Source organism: Ammospiza caudacuta, chromosome 7 (genome assembly GCF_027887145.1).
Source record: "Ammospiza caudacuta isolate bAmmCau1 chromosome 7, bAmmCau1.pri, whole genome shotgun sequence".
In the NCBI taxonomy this organism is placed as follows: Eukaryota; Metazoa; Chordata; class Aves; order Passeriformes; family Passerellidae; genus Ammospiza; species Ammospiza caudacuta.
The window spans coordinates 26,669,265-26,692,589 of record NC_080599.1 but is presented as its reverse complement, the minus strand read 5'-3'; the positions used below and the strand labels follow the sequence as shown (position 1 = coordinate 26,692,589).

Sequence of the window (23,325 nt, the reverse complement as noted above, 5' to 3'; positions counted from 1 at the left end):
GGGGCTGACTGAGCTGGACCCACTGACCTCAAATGAGAGTGGTTTTTGTAGAGAGTAGAGAACATCGTGGTCTGTGTGTGTGGTTTGTATGAAGGGCTGAGTGACTCTTGTAGCTGTGGATTGCACCTTTTTTTCCATGTGTATTAGAAACAAAATTCTGGATTTCCACAAACATGGTGTGAGCACTGGGATCTTGAAATAATGTGCTAAGTATTGTGTTTATAGGAAGCTGTAATTAAATTCTGAGCCAACTGATAAGTCCGTGAGTAATTTGTGCTACTTGTGACTGGGAGCATTTTTCAAGCATATGTCCTACAGAAATTACTTCAATTGCAGGTGTTATTACTGCAGTTTAAAACAGTTCCTTAGGAATAGATTTCTCATGGAAGGAAGATGTTTTTGTCTTGCCAGTAAGGTCTTTGTAATTATGTTTCTGAACCTGATTAAAAAAAAATCACATTTCTGATTGGCAAATGTGCAGTCCCAAAGACATACAGATAACAGGTACAGTGATTGTAACTGAGGCTAGTAAAATTTTATTTTCCATTTCCCAAAGGTCAGTGTTTAGTCTTTGTTGACTCCGTTGTCATTTAGTTCACACTTTACTTTCTATGAGAGAAGTTGGAAGGAAAAATGTCAAAAGTCACAAACTCCAGATATCACTTTTGATGTGAGTGTGAGATGGGTACTTTCGATGCCTAAATAATTTTTCAAAATGAGGCATAAGCTTTGCAATCAGTTGAAGACAAGGCAGAGGCCACTGGTGTGGGTGAGGGAGAAGGGACAGGAGACACTGGGTTGCTGTGCTGTGGCCATGCTGTGGCTTATTTTGAAAGGCAAATCCCATCTAGAGACCCCGAAGAATCTCAGTGCATTTATATATAGCAGGAAAAGCTGGCAAATATAATTACTGCAACTTGTTGATATTTTTCTGTAACTGATGCTGTCAATGATGTTGACATTTTTGTCTTGTTCGTTTGCTGAAATAGGAACTGTTTGAAATTGTGGAGGCAGTTAAGGAAGTCTCACTTGTGAGTAAAGTGTGAGTAAAAGAGTTGATGGTGCTGGATGGTTAAGGTTTGATACAGCTTTGTAAATACATTTTCTTTTGCTTCATGACTTGTATAAAAGTGTACTTTAAGGTATTTTCTGTAGTGGCACCTTCATTTGCATATTATCTTTAATCTGACAGGTTTTAGTTGCTGGAGAAGTTAGTAGCTGTTCCTTAGTTTTAGCTTTTTAAAATCAAATTGCTTCGATGTGTTTTTTTCTTGCTCTTTCTTTTGGTTACTGATGCTTGGAAAATACTGTAACTCCCTTCTTCTCCCCTTTTCCATGGCATCCTGGTCCTCTTCCTCCTGCTCCTGGCTGGTGCTCCACTTTGATCCCCAAACCAGGGAGCTGAAGACCACTGTCCCTTCTGGTAGCAGGGCCTCCCTTTCTACTCCATTTTTGGCACTTCATGTATGAAACTGTGAACGGGCAAATTTTAATATGATATACAGAAATCTTTTTTTGCAAGAAGTTACTGTTTTATGTGAATGCTGCTTTTTTCATCAGATGACTTCATCTGTAAAAATCCTTGGGTTGCACATTATAGTTCATCTCTTATTTCTGAATCACTGTTGTAGTGATTTGGTTGAGTATTAAATTCTATATCGATACAAAAGCTAGAATCACTAGAATTAATGCTGAGTGTTTCTGGAAAATTATTTTAGGTATGTAAGAGACCTTTGTTTTCGAACAATAGCAGTATCATAAACTTAGAGAACTAATTTTTTATTGCTGAAAACTACTTAGTCTAACAAAGTCCATTCTACTTAGTGTCTAAATGTGTGTTTATCAAGCTGTTCCCTGAGATAATGATTGTAATTAATAAATCTGAAATTATCTTTCTCATGTTCACATAATGTGGACAAAAAAATGTGGCATTTGTTTTTTCCAGACAAGAAAGAGGAACAGTCTGCAATAAGTTTTGCTTTGCTACCTTCCTTTTCCTCATTTTATTTCTTTCCCACCCCCTTAACTCCTGGCCCCAGTCTCTTCTTTCCTTTCTGCTCTGACATCTTTTTTCCAATGAAAATCTGTACAGCATCAGAGAAAATATAACTGGAGGAATACTGAGCAGATATCCAGTCCATTCCTCTGTCCCAAGCATGACCAACTCTGGCAGTCTTTATTCTGCTCAGTACAACCAACAGGGATGAAGATTCCTCCTCTCTCCAGAATATTAGACTCCTTAATTAATCTGTTTCATTTTACCTTAGCTGTGTTTTCCTGTCTGAAATATTCTCTTGCTATCCAAGAGCATTTCCCAAGATGATGTTTCTCAGCATGTGTTTGTAATTTCTGTTCCATTACCAAATTGAATGTGTGCTAATTACCTTATCCTATTGTATTTTTGTGTGGCATTTATAATCTGCAAGTTTGATGATTTTGAAGAGTATTTTTAGAGGGTATTTAACTTGTCAGTTTTGGGGAAAATTACAAGCCAGAATGCATTCTTTTTTTTTTTCATAGTTTAGAATGTATTTCTTCTCTAGTCCACTCTGTCATGAGAAATATTACCTTTGTATTTTCTTCAACTTGTTAAAGAAGTTAAACTGTGTTAGAAGTTGTTTTCCTGAAAATACAGATGACATGCTTTATGACCTTGTCTCTACAGGAATAGATGTTTGGAGAGAAATTACCTTGAGGATCTGCATATGTTTTCCTTTTGTCTTAGTGGTTGTCATAGTTGCCTGCATTTATCTTCTGGAGCAGTTCTAGATTACATCTTGAATACAATTTTTTTTAAGGATTGCACATGACTTGCTTTTCTCTTTGTAATTATACTGCATTCTTTTGGTACCTCAGGAAACCTTTCCATGATTGTCTCTCATCTGGCTAGTACCAAGGGAGATGCCCTTTCCAATGCTATAGGATATTTAGCAAAGGAATTTTCAAGTGTCACTGGCAGGTGGTGAGATTTATGTCCTGGATGTGGTAGGCATAGAAAAAGTGATGTTTTACATGAAAATATCCATTTACATGTGCAACAGTATATATACATTTATACATGCACCGCACAAACTATTTCATGTGTGCACTTGACAATTTCTGTTTACTACTGCATTTACTTAGAATTGATACAAACCTTTTGTCCTGAAAAGTCTGTTAGAAAAAGTGAATGAGGAGAAACTCAGTAGTTCCTCTGCTGACTACAACAACAGCTATTTCTGAGCGGTTCTCATCCTCTCACCCATAAAATCAGCATAAAATTGACCTAACATTGCCAGATCAGACAGAGTATCTGGAAAGTAATCCTCAGGGAAAAGAAAATTCAGTCTTTGTAAACCTGAGGATACCGTGCATGCAGTTGCAGAATTGGATTATACTTTCTCTTTTTATTTCTGAATCAGTACCCTTTTGTTTCTTCCTCTGCAGCCCTTTTGAGAAGTTGTCCCAAAGATGTGTCAGATGCTTCCTGAGCCTAGCTCCAAAAGCAGAAACCAACATAATCTTTTGAAAAAAACTCCAATCTCAGACATGGATAATTATCATAAAATCCTGAGGCTTTTTATAGGTGTTAGGGTTTGGTTTCAGAGAGTAAAGGCATAAAAAGAATATAGTAACTTTCCTTTTTGAAGAACAAGTCACATCAGATTTTCTTACTTAATAAATGTATGCCAAGTACCTATTAAAATAACCAGCTAAAAGCCAGTAATAACAGCTGCAAAACCCAGCTCAAAGCAGTTGGACAAGTCTTGAAGGCGTGTAATTTTTGCTGAGTGTAGCACTGAATGTTTGTCTTGGATTGAATTAGGAATTTTTTTTTTAATGTTGGCTCTTTTTTGTTTTTATGAAGGAGTATTAAAGGCATTGTTCTTCCTGTTTAGATCACATGAATTTAATTATCCTCTCATGATATAAATATCCTTTCATGATAGGAAGGTAAATGTTGTTATACCTAGTTGAGTGAACTAGAATTTACTTTAGATTTGTTTTTACCATTTCAAGTGAGGCTGGAGTAGTATGAGAGAGCCTTAGTGTGAAGACAGCAAGATGAGAAGGACCTTAAATTCAAGTTTTAGGGTTTTTTGTCTGTTGTGATATCAGGGCACCAAAAGAACCTACTGTAGCTGTTGGTCTTGTCTGTAGATAAAGGGTGGCCCTGTGAAATGCTGTTAGCTCTGTTGGCACCTCATTGATGTGTAAATTTTACCCATGTTTTGACCCGGAGCCCAAAGTTTTGCTTAATTCTGATATTGTACTTTGCTCATGACTGTGACCTTTTAAAATAACGCCTGGAGGTTTTGCTATTGCGATCTGCTCCCTATTTACATTTGCACTAAGGAGAGTGAACAAAAGAAATTACATTTCTGTCAGATTTCAGAAACCTCAGTGATTTTGTTACTGTGTTACTAAAGCATTAACTATACTGAATGTTTCTCATGTAACTGTACTTCACATCTGCCAGAATCATCGGCCTGGCTTGGCTGCTGGGAGGAGGTGATGCTGCTGAGCTCCTGGCTGGCGATGCTCCGGCAGCCTGGCCTCGCCACAGAGCGGTCCCCTCACCTCCTCGCAGGCCATGGGCTGGGTTTTTGCAGTAGAGGCAACTATAAATGGTACTGCAAGCTTGGGAAGTTGTGAACAAGAAATGGGTGATAAGAAACGGAACTAGAGGCAGCTGGTAACCAGCTTGTATTGCATGAGCTGGAGCAAATGCTTGATGCTGGAGTGCTGCCGCATGAAGCAGGCCTGCTTTTTTCTCACCACAAGTCCCTATTCCCCAGTTTTTCTTCCTTTTTTTCTGGTGCAAACCCAATGGTTTTGGGGAACTGATCTAGTTAATGCTGCCATGGAAAGTTTCAGACAGTTGGTTTGATCTCGGTCAGTTCCCTCATCTGTAGCTGTGACAGTCTGCCCCGGCAGGAGACAGACAGTGCTACAGCTTCACCAACAAGTACCTGGGAGTGGGAGTGCAGAGGGATTGATCTTTCAAAGAGAAATTGATGCCTGAAATGTTTGTGGACATATGGCATTAGATTTACAAGCTATGTGAAAGTATTTTTTGGATTCTGCAAGTTTTTAGTGCTTTTGAGCAAGTAATTTATAAGTTACTTAACATCGAGTATTTGATATGTTACTGTACTTGCTGCTCTTTGGATATCAGGGATCATTGTTGATATGTAGCTGCTTTCCTTTTCATGATACTAATTTGGAATAAAAGCAACAGTTCCTTTACAGGATAGTCAAACTGCTCTTGTACCTGATCATTATAGAGATTTGTTTGCATTTTAAATATGCACAAAATAGATCAGGACAAAAAGGTCTTTGTTATAAGTATTTGTTTGCTCTCATATTGTTATAAACTTAGTATCTTATGTCTTGTTTTGTATCTGCCTTCAAAAGTTCTTGCTCCCCGTAGTAATGGAGGAAGATTCATTGTGCAAAATACACATATTTTATTAAATAATAGCTGTAGAACCCTTCCTGGATGTTCTTTGGAGAAAAAATAAGCTTGTCCAACAAGTAGAGTCAAATGCCTCAATTTTTATTGAAAATCTCACGTAGATTTGGATTGGATACAAATTAGGTTTAAATTGCATTGAGCTGATTAACAAGTTCCATTTTGTAACACATTTGAAATGTTCTACTGTGGGGTTAAGATCTGGCCTGGGATCAAGGGGGAATGCTGACTTGGGTCTCCAGCTCTTGGTGGCTGGGCCAGCAGCAAATGTACACGTGTGACACCTCCATGCTGAACAACAGGATTTGAGATCAGAAGCGGGGAATGACACCACCAGCAGTGGCATTTCCCTTCTTATTAAACCTCCAGTTTGCACCAGCAAACATCTATGGGGCCTGAAGAAGAGTAGAAACTTCTGTGCTTTGCCAAGTGTGGAAAACCCTGTGGTTCTGATGTCAAACCTAGCAATGAGAAGGACGTTTCTGAGTTACCACACAGTGATGGTATTAGAGCCTGCAGTGGAAATCTGAAGAGTTTCCCAGACACTGGCTCCTTGGAGGACCTGGGAGCTGGCTCCTGGCTCCTCCTGGGACAGACAAGAGGTGGCAGTTCCCATCAGGCGGTGTCCTGGCACTCACTGTTGTTTCTCTTTTGTTTTCCTGCCCTCGGGCACCCCGAGCTGCTGCTGGCCGCGTGGTCAGTGGCGCAGCTGGGACACGAGCAGGACTTGGAGAGCTCTGCCTCTGGTCCAGCTCTGGCACTGCCCTGGGTCTCCCTGGCAGGAAGGTGGATAATTTCACTTTGAGCTGGTGGACAAACATCGCTGCTAACCTGTTGTTTAGAAGCCTGTGAGGCTTTGTGGGTGTTTGTGGCCGTGTAACAGTAGCACCTCGGGAAGGGTTTGTGTCAAAGGAGATTAACAGCTTAGGGGGGAGGCAGGATGAAGCTCATGGTTTGTGTTTTGTTCCAATCCTCCTGACAGGCTTTCAAAACAATATTAAGTTCAGACTAATATGTAGCCTAAACAACTGATTATTTTTGTAATTAGCAGTTTCCAAGTGGTTAATGAAAACTTCGAGGTATTGAAATGCTGGTTTTAAATGGGTCTGAGCAGAAAATACTGAACCATGCTAGCTTGTCTAAACTCTTCCTTGAGAGTGCTGGTTATGTTGGTACTATCTTTAAAACCACAAAGGATGTTTTTCTGTACTTTCATGAAGGCCTTTTTTCCCCTGTTATAGTTTTCTGTTCTTTTTTCCTGGGATGAAAAGAGATTTTCTATCTCTTTATTTCTTAATTGAATTAAAAAGAGAAAATTAAATGTGCGTAAAGAATGAGGTATTTCAGGAATAAAGAATTGAATATTAAAAGAGTTCTGTACATTATAACCTGCTGCCATATGTAAAACAATAAACATGCACTTTCATAAATATGAAATAAGTCTTTTAATAATCCAGTATCTTCCTTAGTTTTTAGATATATTTTTGCACTTGCCGCAAAGCTTGACGCTAAGCTGACCCTCTCTTTAATATTAATGTACTCTGACTGTATACTCTGTTCCTTTGCCTCTGATTAATGCTGTCTGTCAATTATTTACAGATCCAGTGGTACTGTGGAAGTTCCCGGAGGACTTTGGAGACCAGGTTGGAAACATGAGATTGAACTTTTTTTTATGTTAGAATAATAATAAAAAAGCTCTTCTATTCAGCTGTGGAGAGGCAGATGCTAATGATAACAGGGTGGAAGCCTTCACCCAACTGGTGGCTTGGTGATTAGATTGCCTCTGTGACAGGAATACTCAATAGCAGTTGTAGAGCGTGGAATGTCGTGCTAATTCTCTGTATCACCTTATTTTTGATATAGAGTATTTTACCAGGTGGTCCTGTTGGGCATGTTGGTTTTTTGTCTGTTTTGGGATTGAAAATGTGGGAAAAATTATCAATAAAACTTTTCTGAACATGGATGTTATAAAAAAAACACCAGATCAAAAAAACTGAAGAGCTACCCATGTATGTCCTCTTAACATGTGCATTCTATTTCTTTAATCCTTTTCAATGCAAGATTTTAGGTAGCTATTTAATAATATTTTAGAGATACCAGAGTTTTTTGCTTGGGGAAAAAAAATTCTCAGTCCCTTATAAGAGACTGATCTAAAGTTACTGATTCTGAAAGCGTGAAAATCCTATGTTCTATCTATAATTAATCCTCAAAGGAAAGTTTATACATGCAGGACTGATGGATTATTTCACTGTTTGTAATGACAGCAAACTATTAATTAGTATGTTGGGTTTGTTGCCCCATGACAGTGTTATGAAAGTTATTAATATTAAAATCTAATGAAATTACTAAATTTTATTATTTCAGCAACTTCTGCAAGAGTTTCTTGCATGGAAATATTTTTATTTTCATAAAAGAAAATTCATAAAGCAACAAAATATCTCTGTCCCAATGGCTTCTTTGCCTCTTGTTTTTATACTAATATTGAGGCAAACATATTCTTCATTGGTAATATCACCACAGTGGATGATCTGGAAGTCTTGTTGTACAGCAGGTGTTGATAAATTGTTCATTTTTTTTTTTTAATCAATAGTACAAGATTCTATAAAGACAGCTATAAAGTGATTCATGACGAAAGGAATAAATATGCAAACATAGAAAGTAGGATGTGTGGTTAGGGAATAGCATCAGTCAGAAATGTGCAGCCTGTAAAACAGTGACAAATGAGCAAAGTGTGTTGTTATATGTTCCCAGCTAGGCATTCAGCAAGTTTTGATAATTATCCTGGCTGCAGCATGATCGTCTTCATTGTCATTTAAATTCTTTTTTTTCCAGTTTGTTATGTTCTTTTTCCCTAAGAAAGACTTGATCTTAAAAAAAAAAAAGAGAAATGTATGAAGAAAAATGGGAGCTTATTCAGGAAGTCGAAGGTTATTTAAAGAACAGCTGGTGTAGAAAAATGATTAGAAGATGAAGCCCACTAAAGATGGAGGGGAATCCTACAAAGATGCAGTAGACATACCTAATCTATAAACACCAGAGGCCTCAGGCAGCACTCTGCCTTTGGGCTCTGAAAAACCTGTGCCTGCACACTGACTCTCAGTTGTGTAGGGTCTTTGGCATTTCAAGTAAATTGCTTGTGTTCCTGGAAAAAAGGGTATTTTAATCCTCCTTGCAAGGGAAATTTTCCTATTAGAACTGCTGGATTTAAACAGAATATACAGCAGCTTCTGAAGCAAACCCCTGAGCCAAGTCATGAAGTGAAATCAGGAGAAGCCTTCTCTGCATGTGTGTGTGCATGTTGAATTGGGTAGGTTAGGATTGGAGACCTGAGCATCCACCAGATTTAATTTCTGTAAAAATCAAAACCCCACTAAAAACTATCAGGGGTAATTTCCATGAAAGTTTGTGGGGAGAATGTTAAAGGGGAAAAAAAAAGAAAGAAAAGAAGAAGAATATTCTCTGTTCTGTTTTTCAGTCATTTCTATTTTAAATGTAAAATGTGTGAGTTAGTTTTTGGATGTATCCCAAAGAATCATCTTTCCTAAAATTGAAGGGCTGTCTGTTTGCACAGTGGTGTGATAACAGTGGGCAAAATATTTTCCTCTCTTCCTGAATTTTTCTACAGTTTATCATGTCACCTTTTTGTTGCTTTCATAATGCAAAGAAAACTTGTCTAAGCCATTTTGACATTTTCTTCCTCTTTCTCACATTTCTCCTCTAAGTATGCCTTCCCAGTGCTTGCTCTTCTCAAATCTTCTGTTTTTCTTCTGCCCTACCATTTTCTTTGATGCTGGTCAATATTCTTTTGGTGCAATTTCTTCTTAAATATTGTCTTTCCAAACTCATGTTTTGTTAAACATGTGATCTGTTGTGGATGGGATGTAGAAATTAGAGTTGGTCAGGAGGAAGACAAGACCAGGGATTTGTCATAATTACTTACTCACAGTCTGTCAAGTAAAGGAAATATTAAGGTGTGGTTTTGGTACCACAAAAGAATTTGCAGGATTCATTGTTGATTTCCTTATCTGCCCTGACTGCAGGGAAACCACTTATTTTCTCTCTGGTAACTCCTCAGATGCCAGAATAAGAAGGAAAAGAGAAAAACAGAGTAGGGAAGGAAAAAAAGTAATGCTTCCAGGCATGAAATGAAAACACTTCTCTTTGCCAGGAGTGTTTCAGAAAGTGTTTTTGCCTTTTTTTTTTTTTTTAATTTTATTTTATTTTTTGAGGTTGGTGTAGTTCCATTTTTAGTAACTCTCAAAACTGTCAATGAAAAAATGAACTCAAGCTGGTTAGAATTCAAAGTACAAAGAGCCACACTACCATTTCAAAGGAAGTATTTATTAAAATGTGCTTCAAGAGCCAGAAGAACTAATCTGTTTGAGACATCTTAGAGTTACAAGTTACTGTTATACTAACATTAGTGCTATAAAAATGAGTTTGACAATGTGGAAAAAGTTGTGAATCATCTCAGCACCACAGAAAAAAAATGTGAAGATTTCTGATTTGAGCATATATAGGTCTTCTGTGGTTATCCTCCAGTCCTCAAATTTGGATAAAGAATGAGCTGTAGCCATTTAATGGGATATCTTTTTTCTTTAAAATGAATTTTGAATGTATATTCCTAGAGGCACTGTCTTGTAGTATGTTCAAATAGCCCCTTCATGCAAAATTTCCCATTATAAAAGATCAGTATATTTTTAATCTTGAAATTTCTATTTTGTTTATTCAGACTTTCAGACTGGTGAAACTAGAGTTTAATTTTGGCCTTACAAGCCCATTTTTAAATCAAAGGCTGAAGAAAAAATATTAATGCTATCATATCTAGAAAAAAAAAAATTCCACTTGTTTTTAAGCAGAAAGTATTTTAAGGGCTTTAGAAAAGCAGCCCAAATGAAAACAACACCTTGGCTTCCAAACTGAAGTACTTGCTGGCTGTTGAAGAAGAAAACACATTTCTGCAGAAGTTGACGTCGCCCAGCAGAGCTGCGATCTCCTGGCGCTGGCTTGTCTGCTCGTGGCAGTGCAGTCAGCAGCAAAGCCCTACTGATGTCACAGTGCCCAGGTGTCTGCACTGTGGCTCTGTTCATGTCTGTTCAGCAAATAAAACACTGACACTCCCACCAGCTTCCGTGAGTTGAAACATTGCTGGGAAAAGAGTGGTGTTGGCACAAGGAAGGAGGAGAGCACAGTGCTGACAGCACCAGCAGCAGGTGGTGTCTGGGCAAGAGGTGGCACTGCCTTCTATGTTGGCTTTGGGGCATGTAAGGTCAAACATTTCGTATTAATTTAGTAATTACAGGTATGTGGGGCATTATTTTTAGCTGTGTAAGAATTCAGTAGCTTTTTAATCTGACCACCTATTGATCTAAAGTGATTTCTACCTGTAGTATGTGGTGTCCATTGAATAGTTCTCATTCTTTGCCCCTCTAATTACATAATATTTTCTGATTTCAGCCTGCAACTTCTCTGCTGCTGAAAACCATCTCACTAGGAAGATGACACAAATAGCCAAATTCTGGAGATGGTCTTAACAGAAGCCACTTTAGTACTAAATATGACAAGGGGTTATTAACTGAAGATGTGGGTTAAGAAGGAATTCAGACTCTGCGTTAGACTGTTGGTTGTGTTGCAGATTTCATCCTATCTCCTCTTGCTTTTGAAGACAAGCAGTCTAAATCTGCTTTCCCATGTCACCCAAACCCTGCAGATGAGTAAGGAATATGGTATCCAACATGAGAAATCTCTGCTGTTTTCTCTGAAGTTGGGGTAATGCTCTTTATGTTGCTATCTCATATTTTACGTAACATCTGGGTTTTAGTTTTACTGTATCACATTATGCAGATGTCACCACTGAATTGTGAGCTTTGTATCCTGCAGTGACCCAAAATAAAGTCTGATACTGTACATGTAAATTTACCCTCTTTGTGTGAAAATATTTGTATACATAAAGATGTACAGGTGCATATGCTGTTGTTTAAAGGATAAATCCTCAGAAGTGCCAGTGTGTTAGTCTTCCCACAGCATAGCACCAATCACATACTTGACTTTCAATGTTTGTTTTAACTACTGAAATTAAAGCCTGGCTTAAATGAGCATCTGATTGGAGAAAAAAGGCTCAGTTTCTTTCAGTGTGGAATATTTAATTGAATGGATTGTGGTAGCAAATACATAAATGAGGTCACCATGAAAAAGATTATATTTTTTTTTAAGATTTAAATAATAGCGCAAGTTGGCTATTTATTTTTGTTTGTTTTTTTGACTATTCTCCAGAAGCAAGCTAAAATCTGTTCTCTGGGTCCAACGAGTGTGTGGAAGCCAGCAGTGAGATGTTGTGTTCCTCTGTGCTCTGTAAGAGAGCAGCAGGAGCCCAGGAGGTATGAGGCTGTTTACACTCCCTCCAAGGCTGCAGGCGTGCTGCTAGGGGATGCATCTCACCAGGCTTCTGCATGAGATGCCTTTGTTCTTGTATTCTGATGAGGCATTAAATACATGTTTAAAATTGTTTATGCTAACTAGATAGGTGCTTGCTTTGTGGGGTTGTTTTTATCAGGAAATCTTAAAAAGGGTTTGGTGGTTTTGTTGTTTGTTTATTAAGTATGATTGATATTTGGGTGCATTGGTATGAGAAAGGAAGAATCTAATGAGATTAGTAATTTTCAGTGATGTTTTTGTCTAAATGTTGCACATTATATTTAGTTAAGGGATATTTTCAAACTTGAATCTTTGTGGAAAGCAGTTAGCCCTGCTGAGATGATGGCAGTGAGGCAATTTTGTACATTGCAAAGGAGCTTTATCTGCTTAAGATAAGGTTTATCTGGTTAAAATAAAGTGATTTTTCTGACACCTTGCATTTGGGAGACACTGCTTTTATTGAAAAATACTGTGTGTGTAAGGCAGCAATGCTTTTTGTCTATGCAAATCCTGGCTGATGGATGATCAGCAGGAAAACATTCAGAGGTGTATTTATAGTTGCTAACTGCACTGTGTGAACAGAAAAGATCTGCTCAGTTCTGATAAATATTCTGTGGAACAACTGCCCACGAAGACATGCTGGGAACACCCAGAATCACCAAGACCCTTACATCATTCAAGATGTGAATATTCCAAGATGCTTTCTCAACTTTTTCTTTTAATTCATCCCAACAGAGACAGAATAAATCCTTGAGACTTTTATTTTTTAAATTTTAAAAATGATAAAAGGGCAATATCAAAAACTTGGTATTTCCTTGAAATTTTGAGGACAGGTGGCAACATGAAGTATACTTGTTCTCAGAATTGTGGGAGTTTTGTTTTATAGAGCTTTTAAGTTAAAAATGTTGAACTTGATCAGCATATGGTACTGGCTAACCTCATCTCTACCAGCTCTTTTGTTATCTTGTTATTGTTACAGGTCTTAATGACAGTTGTAAGCCATAGTTCTGGATGCAGGGGTTAGTCCACCCTGGGGAGGAGAGAGAGAAACAGCAGTGTGGATTATGGAAATATGAATTGATCTAAAAAGCAGCTCTCTTGTAACAGAATGGGACTCAAAGAAAGACTGGGGAGAAGCTGGTGAAAAGACGATGGAATATGATGTGAAAATGATCATTTGAATGCTTTTCTTTTCATTCCCAGCTGCTGTGTTCTGGTGAAAAGGCACACATTTGTATATCTTAAGGCTGGGTGAAAAAGGGCCAGATGAATGGAATTACTTGTTAGATATGTTTTCATTTTGAGTCAAATAAATTATGTGCATTTTAATAGACTGTCTGCATATGTTAGCCATTTTTTAAATCATACAGCTGTGATATTGGGGGACTACATTTTATAGAAGTAGTTTTTTCTCTGTTTGCTCAAATAAGTATAGAATTAATATTTGACTGTCCTTCAGATATTCTCTATCAGCCTGTTGAAAATAATTGTTACTGATTTAGATTATTTCAAAGCCAAATCAGATTCCAGCCTATGGTGATGTGCCAAACCAAAGAAGAAAAATTAACTGATGGCTGAAGTAGTGATGACAATCATTTGGAACATCTTCTAGAAAGACTGCCAAATTGTCATGTGTGGTGTCGTTGTTGATTGACCTCAGCTGCCCTCAGAATATTCCAGTGGAATATCCACTAATTCCTTATTCTGGGATACTTTATACTTTCTCCTCTGCTTCCTTAATACCCTCATTCCATTTCAGTTTTCAGTTTGTTGCCTCTCTTACTGGCAGTGTTGGTTTTGTGTCTCAGGCTTACTCTGCTGCACTTTTAGGAACATCCTGTCCTTTGTGTATTAAGTACTGGATGCAATATTCCTGAACCCTGTATTTGGTTCTTGGCTCTTCTGCCTTTCCTGATGATAGTTTTCTGCAGAACTCAGAGAGCTTTTGAGGTACTTTGGTTCACTCTTACTGCTACAGGTATTTCAAGTGTCACTTCAAATAATTTGTTGATATTTTGTTAAATAAAATTCTCTTTTACATATTGCATATATTAGGAAATGGTTTGGGATCCAAGTGCATAATCCATGTGTGATGAAATCAAGGAACCAGGCAAAGCACAAGACTTGATGGGACTAAAGTCAGGAACAGGAGCAGCAATGCAAGGGTGATTAGTGGGCTGCAGCTGGAAGGATTCAGGCTACTTGGTTTGGGACCTTGGACTAGGAATAAGGGAAGGTGAAGCAGTTCCAGGCAGATGATCAGCAAAGGAAATAGGTTAATCCATCAAAATGTAACTATTTCTGGTGCTTGTTCCTTCTGTATAAGTTTTCAAGGTCTAAGTTTGTTGTGAAGTATCTAGCTGGTAGACTCTACTTGTTTTCCCCCCTAAGCAGAGATGTTGAGTGTCTGGGGTTTGTGTGTCTGTTTCTGTGTGCAGTCATTAATTAATGTACAGTTGGTAATGAAAGATCTACATATGAGAAATCATCTGTCTCTGAGGGTACAGTGCATGCTCATTTCTGCCCTTTAGCCTTCACTAGGCACTAATGACAATTAGAGAAAATTTACTGGGCCAGTGAACACTCACTGCACCCATTCTTGAGTTTTAAACTAAATTTTGGAAGAGGGAAGACTTCTTTCAATTGATAGAGAAGTTCTGCTGTAGGAACATGATTTTGGCTAATTTTTCAGTAAGTGTTGTGAATGCTAGTTTAGATTTATGAGTGTCTCCCCTGAGAAACACATGGGCAGTTTCCTTCTTCTGATCAAAGTGAAGGAACTGAAAATCTTCTTGGCTGTAGCTGCTTGTGCTGCCTGGCTTGCTGGTGAAAGCTGCCTCCCTCCTGTCTTAGCTGTTCAGAGTTGGCTTATGCTGTATCAGAGGTCGGAGCTAAGCTGGTTGTCAGAGTGCTGAGGTGGCTGACTGATGCTCATGTGCAGCAGCACCAGCCTGCAATTGTTGCACAGTAACTGCTGGCAATAAAGCTGCCAGAGGCTTTGAGCAGGGAGCCAGAAGGCCTGGACAGGCTCAGCTGTAGGTAAAGTGAGTGTACATGGCAATCTTCTAGGGAAAAAGACACCCAGTTGTATGTCCACTGCACTTTATTTTTTGGGATAATCATCTGTCTGCATTGGGTAACACTAGGGGCAAGTTAACACTTTAAATTTATGCTTGTTTCCTTCTTCCCTTTCCCTCTTTGGTCTGTCGTTGTTTCATTTTCCTTCTGTTTTTCAACACACTTGATAATATCTCAATTTAGTACTGAAAAACTATTACTGCAAGCAATTCTTACTGAGCTGCATTATGATGAAGCTTAGAATGTAACCTCTGCCGAGTGTAAAAGAAGAAATAAGTGTTTCCTTTATAAAAATTTCACAAATAATTTTATTTAAGGAATTACAATTCTAGCAGGTTCCTTAGAAGCTGATTTCCTTTCTCAGTTCCTTTTCTTTTGGCTGTAGAGTGTTGTCAGAGACAAGCAAGTCAGCCCCCACATGTCATTGGTTTCAGTACCCTGTACAAAGTGGTGTGTGGTTCCCTGACTTCCCCTGCTGCTGACCCAGCCATGGGAGCCAGCATTGTCCCACAGGGCTGCACATTTAGGCATGGATGAGCCCAGACAAGGGTTTGGCTTTTGGACTGCCTCACCTTGTTTGTCTGCATAAATCACTCTCTGCTACAGATGCTTTCTCTCAGCATGGCGCTCAGGTTGTTCCTTAATTTACCTGATGCTCAGATTTCTGACTACTGAATTTCTGAATTGCCAGTGAAATCGGGATTTCTTCATGGCCTGTGCTGTGCAGTCATTTTGTGGAATAACCAGTGGGAAGTTGTGATTCTGGAAGAGCATCTCCTGGTGCTTACAAAACAGTTTCATGCCCAACCTGAGTAGGAGCAGTCTGCAGGGCTGGTGCTGACCACTCTGTATACACAGTACTACGTATTTACTGGGCTGGCCAGTTGTTCACTAAAAGCTTTGTAGACAAGGAATGGCATCCTACTATTTACAGACACTCTTTGTTTCTGGACTTGTCTTTTAAGTAACTAATGCAGTACTTAGTGAAGGAAAAATATTTGGAATATATTTGGAACAAAATATGCTTGGAATTAAAATCAATTTGAAATGTATCAAGTTGCATCAGGAGTAGAGTTTGTCTACTTAAATGCTTGAAATGTTATGATTTTTTAAGTATATTTCATTTTCATGCTAATGCAGATAGTCATTATCTGTAATGTTCTTTTATAGTTCGTTTTCCTTTTATAAATAGCCTTTCTTGGTGGCTGAGAAGGAAATCTTGCAAATAGGAGCCTTTTGACCAGAGTGTCAGCTACACTCTACTTGTGGTGTTCTTTGATACTGTTTTGCAGACATTTCTGAGACTGCAATCTTCACTTTAAAGGAATATATTGAATAGAAAGAGTTGGGTTTATTGCAAATAGGCTCAGTTCTGTCCCTTGCTGTCAGAATATTCAAAGGCGGAATGAAAAAACAACAGGTAAAACAAATAATTATGAACCAGTTTTTCAATTTGTGATTTCTTTGACAGTAATTATTTTTTCACAAGTGGTGAAACAGCATCTGAACAGGATGTGCAGGAGGTTCTCAGCACTGCTGCCAGACTTGCATCTTGACTGCTGCTGTGAGAAGGGAGAGATCTGAGATCTGAAAAGGTCTTGAGTGAAACAAATATTGCTGCTCCTTTAGCTGGATGGCTTGGGGATTTTAACCTGACCTTCAGAGACTTACACATTTGGGTTTAGAAAATGATGTCTCCTATGATTCTAGTTAAGAGAACTTCTCTGTTGAGTTTCCAGATAGTGTTAGACATGGAAAGTATTTATTAATAAACAGCCACTTTTCACCTGCTGCATGGTGAAAGAAAGTTGTGTGCCATGCTGTGGTGCCCCCTCTTTTTCCCTTTTTTTTTTTTTTTTTTTGCAAAATGTAATTAATTTTCTCAAAGGTAGTAAATACTCTACCACCTTAAAAATTAAACGTTGCTCACATAGAAATCTCAAGAGTGGAGATGGAAAGACATATTTCCTGTTTTTCCGAACTCTGATACTGCCTAGGGAATGATAATCTCCCTGACATGAGCCAGGGAACTGTGGGAAAACTATTTTTTTGCTACGTGGAATACTAATATTACATGCATGCTAGAGATTTGTGGTGAAGTAGTATTTATCTTGTTTTTGTTTGCCTTGCCAATAGTAGAGGTGGATAGTAACATTTGAATCTAAACTTATTCTAAGGGGAACTTCCTTTCCCCTTAGAAAGGGAAAGAAGAGCATTGTCAATTTTTATGTTTTTATTATGAGTTCCAGGAAATTTGAAGGGTTTTTTCTTTAAGCAGGAAAATTAACCTGTGCTGAACCTCATTTTGGTTTTATTTGTAACTGAGCTCGATATTTGAATTGAGTCCCTGTATGCTATACTGGACATACCTGTCTGAAATAGGCTTTATTTTTGTCTGGTTATGTGATGAGATTCAGGAGCAAATAGGCAAGTAGAGACTCCAAGAATTTATAATTTAGTCAAATCTCTGAAATTTAAAACTTACTCTGTGGTAGTTTAGAAAGTCTTATGCCTCAGTCTTGTAGGACAGTGAGATTAATCGTGCAGGATTAGCTTTCCTTCTTGTGGAGTGCCTTTGAAAGCTGCTGTGAGAGCAGTAAAAAGGGTACTGCCTGGGACAGCAGCCTTAGTCTGCTCTTCAGGGCAAGAACATTCTGTAGCATATCTCCAGCTGGAGTGCACCACATCCTGGTCCTTCACTCTTCCAGTCCTTAAGGTTTTTTTCATTCCTTTTTTGTGTGTATTTAACATGCTGTTGGTTCTAAGTGATGCTGCAACAATCACCTCCAAGTTCAGTCACAGGTACAGCTGACCTTGGGACCTCCACTGCCATCTCTACGAGAGTTGTTGGTGTGATTTTGCTTCTCTAAGATCTCAAGCTCATCCCATTACCTTGTTGTCTAAAGTCTTCCTGTCCTGCTGCCTCATCTATCTGTGCCCTTACCTGTTCCCTTGTTGCTGTGTAGAGCACAAAGTTAGCAGACAAAGCTACTAAAAATCTTCAGCTGCCTGTCTGGCATCTTCTCCTGAAGCATGTAACTGAATGGTGGCCAGGGGGAAGCAGGAACAAGAGAAATTAAATCTAGCTGAAATTCTGTAAGTGATCTCATCCTCCTTTGCAGGTATTCAGCTTCTTAATCATTTTACACAATGGGTATTTCTCTGAATAAGCTTCTGAGTGATGCAAGCACCTTTTGAAGAGCAAGTATTCTAAAGGGCTCTGTGCTTAAGTATTACGAGCAACTTGATTCCTCTGAATGTCAGTCATTAGGCTGTAGGGCCTTTCCAGTTGTGGTTTACATGTTAGCCAACTAAAAGAGGATCAAAAATTGTTCTCAGCAGTGGAGTGGAATTTGTTCTGTGGGTCAAAACAATCTGTGGTTGTAGAAATGTACACGTTGCTCAGTTTAGTGGAATTTTAATCTTGCTTGAATCCATTAGTGACAACTTCTGCTACGTGGTCCAGAATCTCCTTCCTCTTTGCATGTTTGTCAGGGATGTATGAAGTGTTACGTGGCAGCTGTATTGACATAGAAAGAACTGTCAAAAACCACAGCACTATCTGCACGTTAGTCTGTAAATTGTTAGCTGGAAAGACCAGGTCTATTATTAGGGAGCTGCGACTGCACAAATTTTCTTATCTATCTTCTGTGAATAGAAGTATTGCAGCAGATAGATCTTAGAGAGCACATCTAGGGCTCTGTGTTTTGCCACCCACACTGAGACTCCCATGTCACACATTTGTGTTACACCCATCCTGTGGTGTCACACTGGAAATGAAATGGTGAGATGTGCACAGGACTTTTGTGGGACTGCCCTGTGGATATGAATAGCAAGACAATTAGTATTACTATGAGGTATTAATTTTTATGTAGAACAGTTTCAGGAAATTCTTCATAATTTGTCTTTAGATCTAGAGGAAAATCTGATATATCCGAATGCAAAAGTGCCTCAACTGGTCAGTTAATTACTGACCATGTTTCTTTCCAGACTATGAAGTTATCAGAACCTTTCTTCCCACAAAGCTGGCATGTATGAATTCAGAAGCATCTTCTACTACTATTGTTTACATTGCTTTATAAAATGGTGATGCACAGAATTAGCTGCGTGGGCACCAAAACAAGCAAGGAACACTAAATAATTCCTACCTTTCAGGCTTCTGTAATATCCTTCCACTGTAGAGCCAGTGAGCATGACCAGGCCAGGCTGGAGTTGGACAGTGCAACTGATGAGAGTGAATTAATAAACCATTGCACCATGAGCCTGTGAGAGTGCAGGGTTCTGCTGCTGTGCTGTAGGTATAAAGCAAGTATTTTTGTAAATTTCTGTCTTTGTTTAAGCTTTTTTCAAGGGAAGCAGCACGTCACAGTTCACATGATATTATTTTTATGATTTTCTTCTTTCTTTTGGAGTTTGCATGAAGAATGAGATAGTTATCCTTTAACTTAGCAATTAAACACAATTTTTATGCACCTGTAGATATTTAGTCAGTGTTTAAAAGCAAATAGATAATTTTACTTGTGTGGGTTTTAATTCTTTTCTTTTACATCATTATCATCTTCCCCCTGTACACACCTTGTTTATGACACAAGGACCATTTCTGAAAGCGCTAATTCTGTGAGAGCCAGAGGAGGAAATAATCCTGGGACACGTGAATCAAACTATTTTGCTTTTTGAAGACCTGTACAACCTTTTGCCTTCAGAAATAAATGGATTTATCAATTTTTATACCATTTTATCAGGTTGTGAATATAAAAGACAACAAATGATGTTATTCTTTTTCTGAGAGTGTAAATATTGACTCAGGAGGAAGTCCTGGCTGGTTAGGAGCCTTGAAAATGATGACCCGTTAGGAGACAGAGCTCCAGTTTTATCCAATAGAGAGATTGCTGTGAGTACCAGTTGTAATTGTACACAAATATGTACACAAATGTGTCTGTATAATATCATTTACATTTTAAATTCATCTAGAAGCACCTTGGGGGCTTCATTTTTTCCATTTGAAAATTCTGACTAGCACCTGTAATTAAGGGAGAAGACGGAGCCCTGGAAGCTAGGTAGGACTTCCATCTATTGATCTGTGTAAACCCGGCTTACGCTGTCAGGGGAGAAGCAGTCAACTGCTGAGCTGCTTTGTCACTGACATAAGCTGAGAGAGGATTTTTTTTTTTTTTTTTTTTTTTGTGTGTGTGTGTCTATACTGTTTATACACCAGTCTATAGACCTGCTGGCTGGTTGAATTTTAAAGAGAGCGGAGGTTTAAAGACTTGTCCCCCGAGGGATGCTCCTGCCAGTTGGGAAGCGAGCGGAGGCCGCTCCGCAGAAGTTGAGCGCGCGTGGCCGCCTGGGGAGGGCCGGGCGGCGCCGGGGGAGCCCTGGCCTGTGCTCGGCCCGGGCAGCGCTGCAAAACACACCCGTAATTTCCAGGTTCTTCAGTCAAAATATTGAGCTAATACCTTCGGTTTTTTTGTTTTTGTTTTCTTTTCCTCTTGTGATAATTTATTCTGAGAGGATACAATGGGGAACGTAAATGAATACATTTCCATACCCAATTCTGAGTCAGTGCTAAGCTCACCAGGCAGCAATTAAAATCCTTGTTAGTGAGGAGAAAAATTACTTCCTATAGTGTGAGAATAGGTGCAGATTTAGAAGAAGAATTAAATACTATTTCTTTAGAACAAGCTTTATGAGCCTGAAGTGAAAGACTGTTTGTAAATGTTTAGGAAGTTTCTGAGTTAGAAGTTTTGATTAGCCTATTCTGCTTGCTCTCTTTTGTTAGAGTTTTTTATTGTTACTACTCGCATTGTGTGTGCTTGTTCCTGACTGCAGAAATCAAATGCTTACCTGCTCTGTTTATATTTTGCTTCTCACCCTTCTGCAGTGGGCACTCAGAGCAGGTAGGATGGTACTTGAGCAGTTCCTTTTGAAGAATATTCTATGTACTACTGTTGTTTTTAATGGAGTTCATAACCTTTCCCAAAACACATCTGTGGCTTTTGTGCACTGTGCCAACCAAGAAAAAGTTCTAAAGATTTCTTGAAATCTCTTGTATGACTTGGAAATTCTAAAAACATTGACTTCCTGATTTAGTATCACATGAAGATTTACTGAGGCACATCATATACCCTTACAGTGTTGGAGCTAACATACGCATGTTGTAGTCACAGGTGTCTTTTTCCTGAACTCTTCCTCTCTTGCTAATTAACTTGTGTGGGCTCTTTGTATTTTACACTATCCACTGAGCCTGGTGAGTGTTTGAAGTAAGTGGTCATTGTAGTGTGTAGGAATTTAAATGCAGAATTTCCCCTAATGGGAGTTGGCTGTCCAACTTGCAGTAAACAGGGTGTTCAGGCTGCAGTGCTAACACCTTAAATCAGCTTCTTAAGCCCTCTTGTGCAGCCCTGGAAATTTGTAATCCATGTGCTCTTTTCTGAAAACAAACCTTGCAGGCCAGCTCTTGTATACAGAAATACAGGTCTGTTGGGCTGCTACAAAAAAGGAATTCTGCAGCTTTGTCCAACTGCATGGATGTCAACTGTCTCTTCTTGCTGAAGTATTTCACAGGGGGTTTGTTTTCCCAGCTGGGAGCAGGGAAATAAAACCTATTTTCTAGGATCTTGTAAAGTCGTTGTTTAATATTTGCTGCTAAATGATCTGGTAATTCACTTTTTTTAAAAAGAAAAACGTTGACTAGTTTGAGAGCATTTTTATATTTTAATTAACACATTTTATTTGCCACTAAACAGCTTCTTAAATAAAATTCTGCACGAAAGAGAGACATTATCCTTTCATACTGTGGTATGAATGTAGATCTGGTGGATTTTGCTCTCCCCCACCGCCTTTCCTTTATTGATAGCAAAGCTTGCTTGTGAGACCCAAAGGGTTAATCATATAAATTTCTGCTTTGGACCAGTAGGCGATTTCCATCACTTTCAGCATTTGACTATGGAACATGTATAGAGTTGTTATACCTTTCTGTAATTCATTCTGCTGCCAACTTCATTCCCTTTTCTCTGCCTGCATTTTAATTGAAACAACATTTGTATTTTTGAGCCAGGATCTGTCAGAAGTCCCTGTGGCTAGTCTGTGGTACAAGTAGCAGCAGACGTGGCTTACCCATATGGTGTGGTGCTTCTTGTAAAATCCATATGGCCTTGTTGAAGGGAATCCCAGCGGGGATGTGAAGGGTGTTAATACCCTTCAGGCCAGGCCTTTCCCTCCTGGGGCTTCTGTGGCATTGTCTTTGCAATCTGCCAAAGCAAAAACCTAATTCCTTTTTAATAATCAATTATTTCAGTCCAGGAACGTGTGCTGTACTTTTTCTAATCATATATTCCTCGAACTTATTATTTGTTATGAGTATTTTTGGCCATTTTTTTTAAAAGCGAACCTTTCAAAAGCCTTTTCAAAAAACCCCTAACTTCATTTCTTTTGCTTGTATTTTCAGGAAGTGCTGAACAGCGTTCCAAAGTTCTGCTTTCCTTTTGACGTTGAAAGGTATGTGCTACAGTTATCATTTATTTAAAAATATTTTATAGAAAATGATTTTTAGCATAATTACAAGCAAAGATTTAAAGAAAAGGCAGATGTAATGTATTCCCTATGCTTGCACCTGCAGAAGAGAAAACGTACCCTTTGTTCAAGTAAGTATGAAGTCACTAGTAGGAAACTATCACAGCAAAATGTAATCCTTACAGAATTTTAGGAATATTTCTGTTCAGGTGGAGCTGCATTCCAACTCTCAGTTTTGTACACTGTAATTGTGAGCACCATCTGTGTTAGTATAAGGATGTAATACAGTTTCCTGTAAGCAGCTTCATTAAAAATGTTACGGTGCACCAGGATATAAAAACTCCCTGAGCAGTACAGAAAATGTGTTGTTTGAGTTCAAAGAAATTAAGACTTTAATTACATGGAAGTAGCTGAATATGCAATTGATTTTTCTCAGAGAAGAATCCAGACCATTATTTATAATTAATTAGTCCTTACCTTTCTGGTGTCAGTTATAGTCTGGTTTTCATATAATGTTGCCAGTCATTTAAATTGTTCATATAAAATGTTTTTATTAATGAAAATATTTATTTGGTCTTGTCAAAATGATTAATGTTAATTTATTTAATAGATTGAACTCACTTGGTTTGGAAAACCTATATTGTCTGAATTGGCAAAGATTGAATTAAAAGCTTGATTTGCATAATTAATGAAAGATACACCCAGGTAATGTGCAGGCTGAGCCAATTTCAGAACAACATGAGCATCAGTTGTAGATGGTGAGTTGGACATGAGAAGCATCTATCAGATGCAAGAAGCTGCTGTCAGTAGAGGAAAAGCTGGTGTGTGCAGAGAGGAAAGAAGAGTGTCTTTGCAGCAAAACACAC

The 23,325-nt window shown here is 38.5% G+C and overlaps 1 protein-coding gene across 1 annotated transcript in view; it reads left to right on the top strand.

Annotated features, from left to right (window-relative positions):
- Positions 1 to 23,325, top strand: part of DENND1B (DENN domain containing 1B) — a 150,338-nt gene that overhangs the window by 31,984 nt on the left and 95,029 nt on the right. The window contains exons 3-4 of the mRNA XM_058808514.1: positions 7,055 to 7,098; positions 22,395 to 22,444. Of these exons, the coding sequence (XP_058664497.1) occupies positions 7,055 to 7,098; positions 22,395 to 22,444 (94 nt within the window). The remainder of the gene's footprint in view (positions 1 to 7,054; positions 7,099 to 22,394; positions 22,445 to 23,325) is intronic.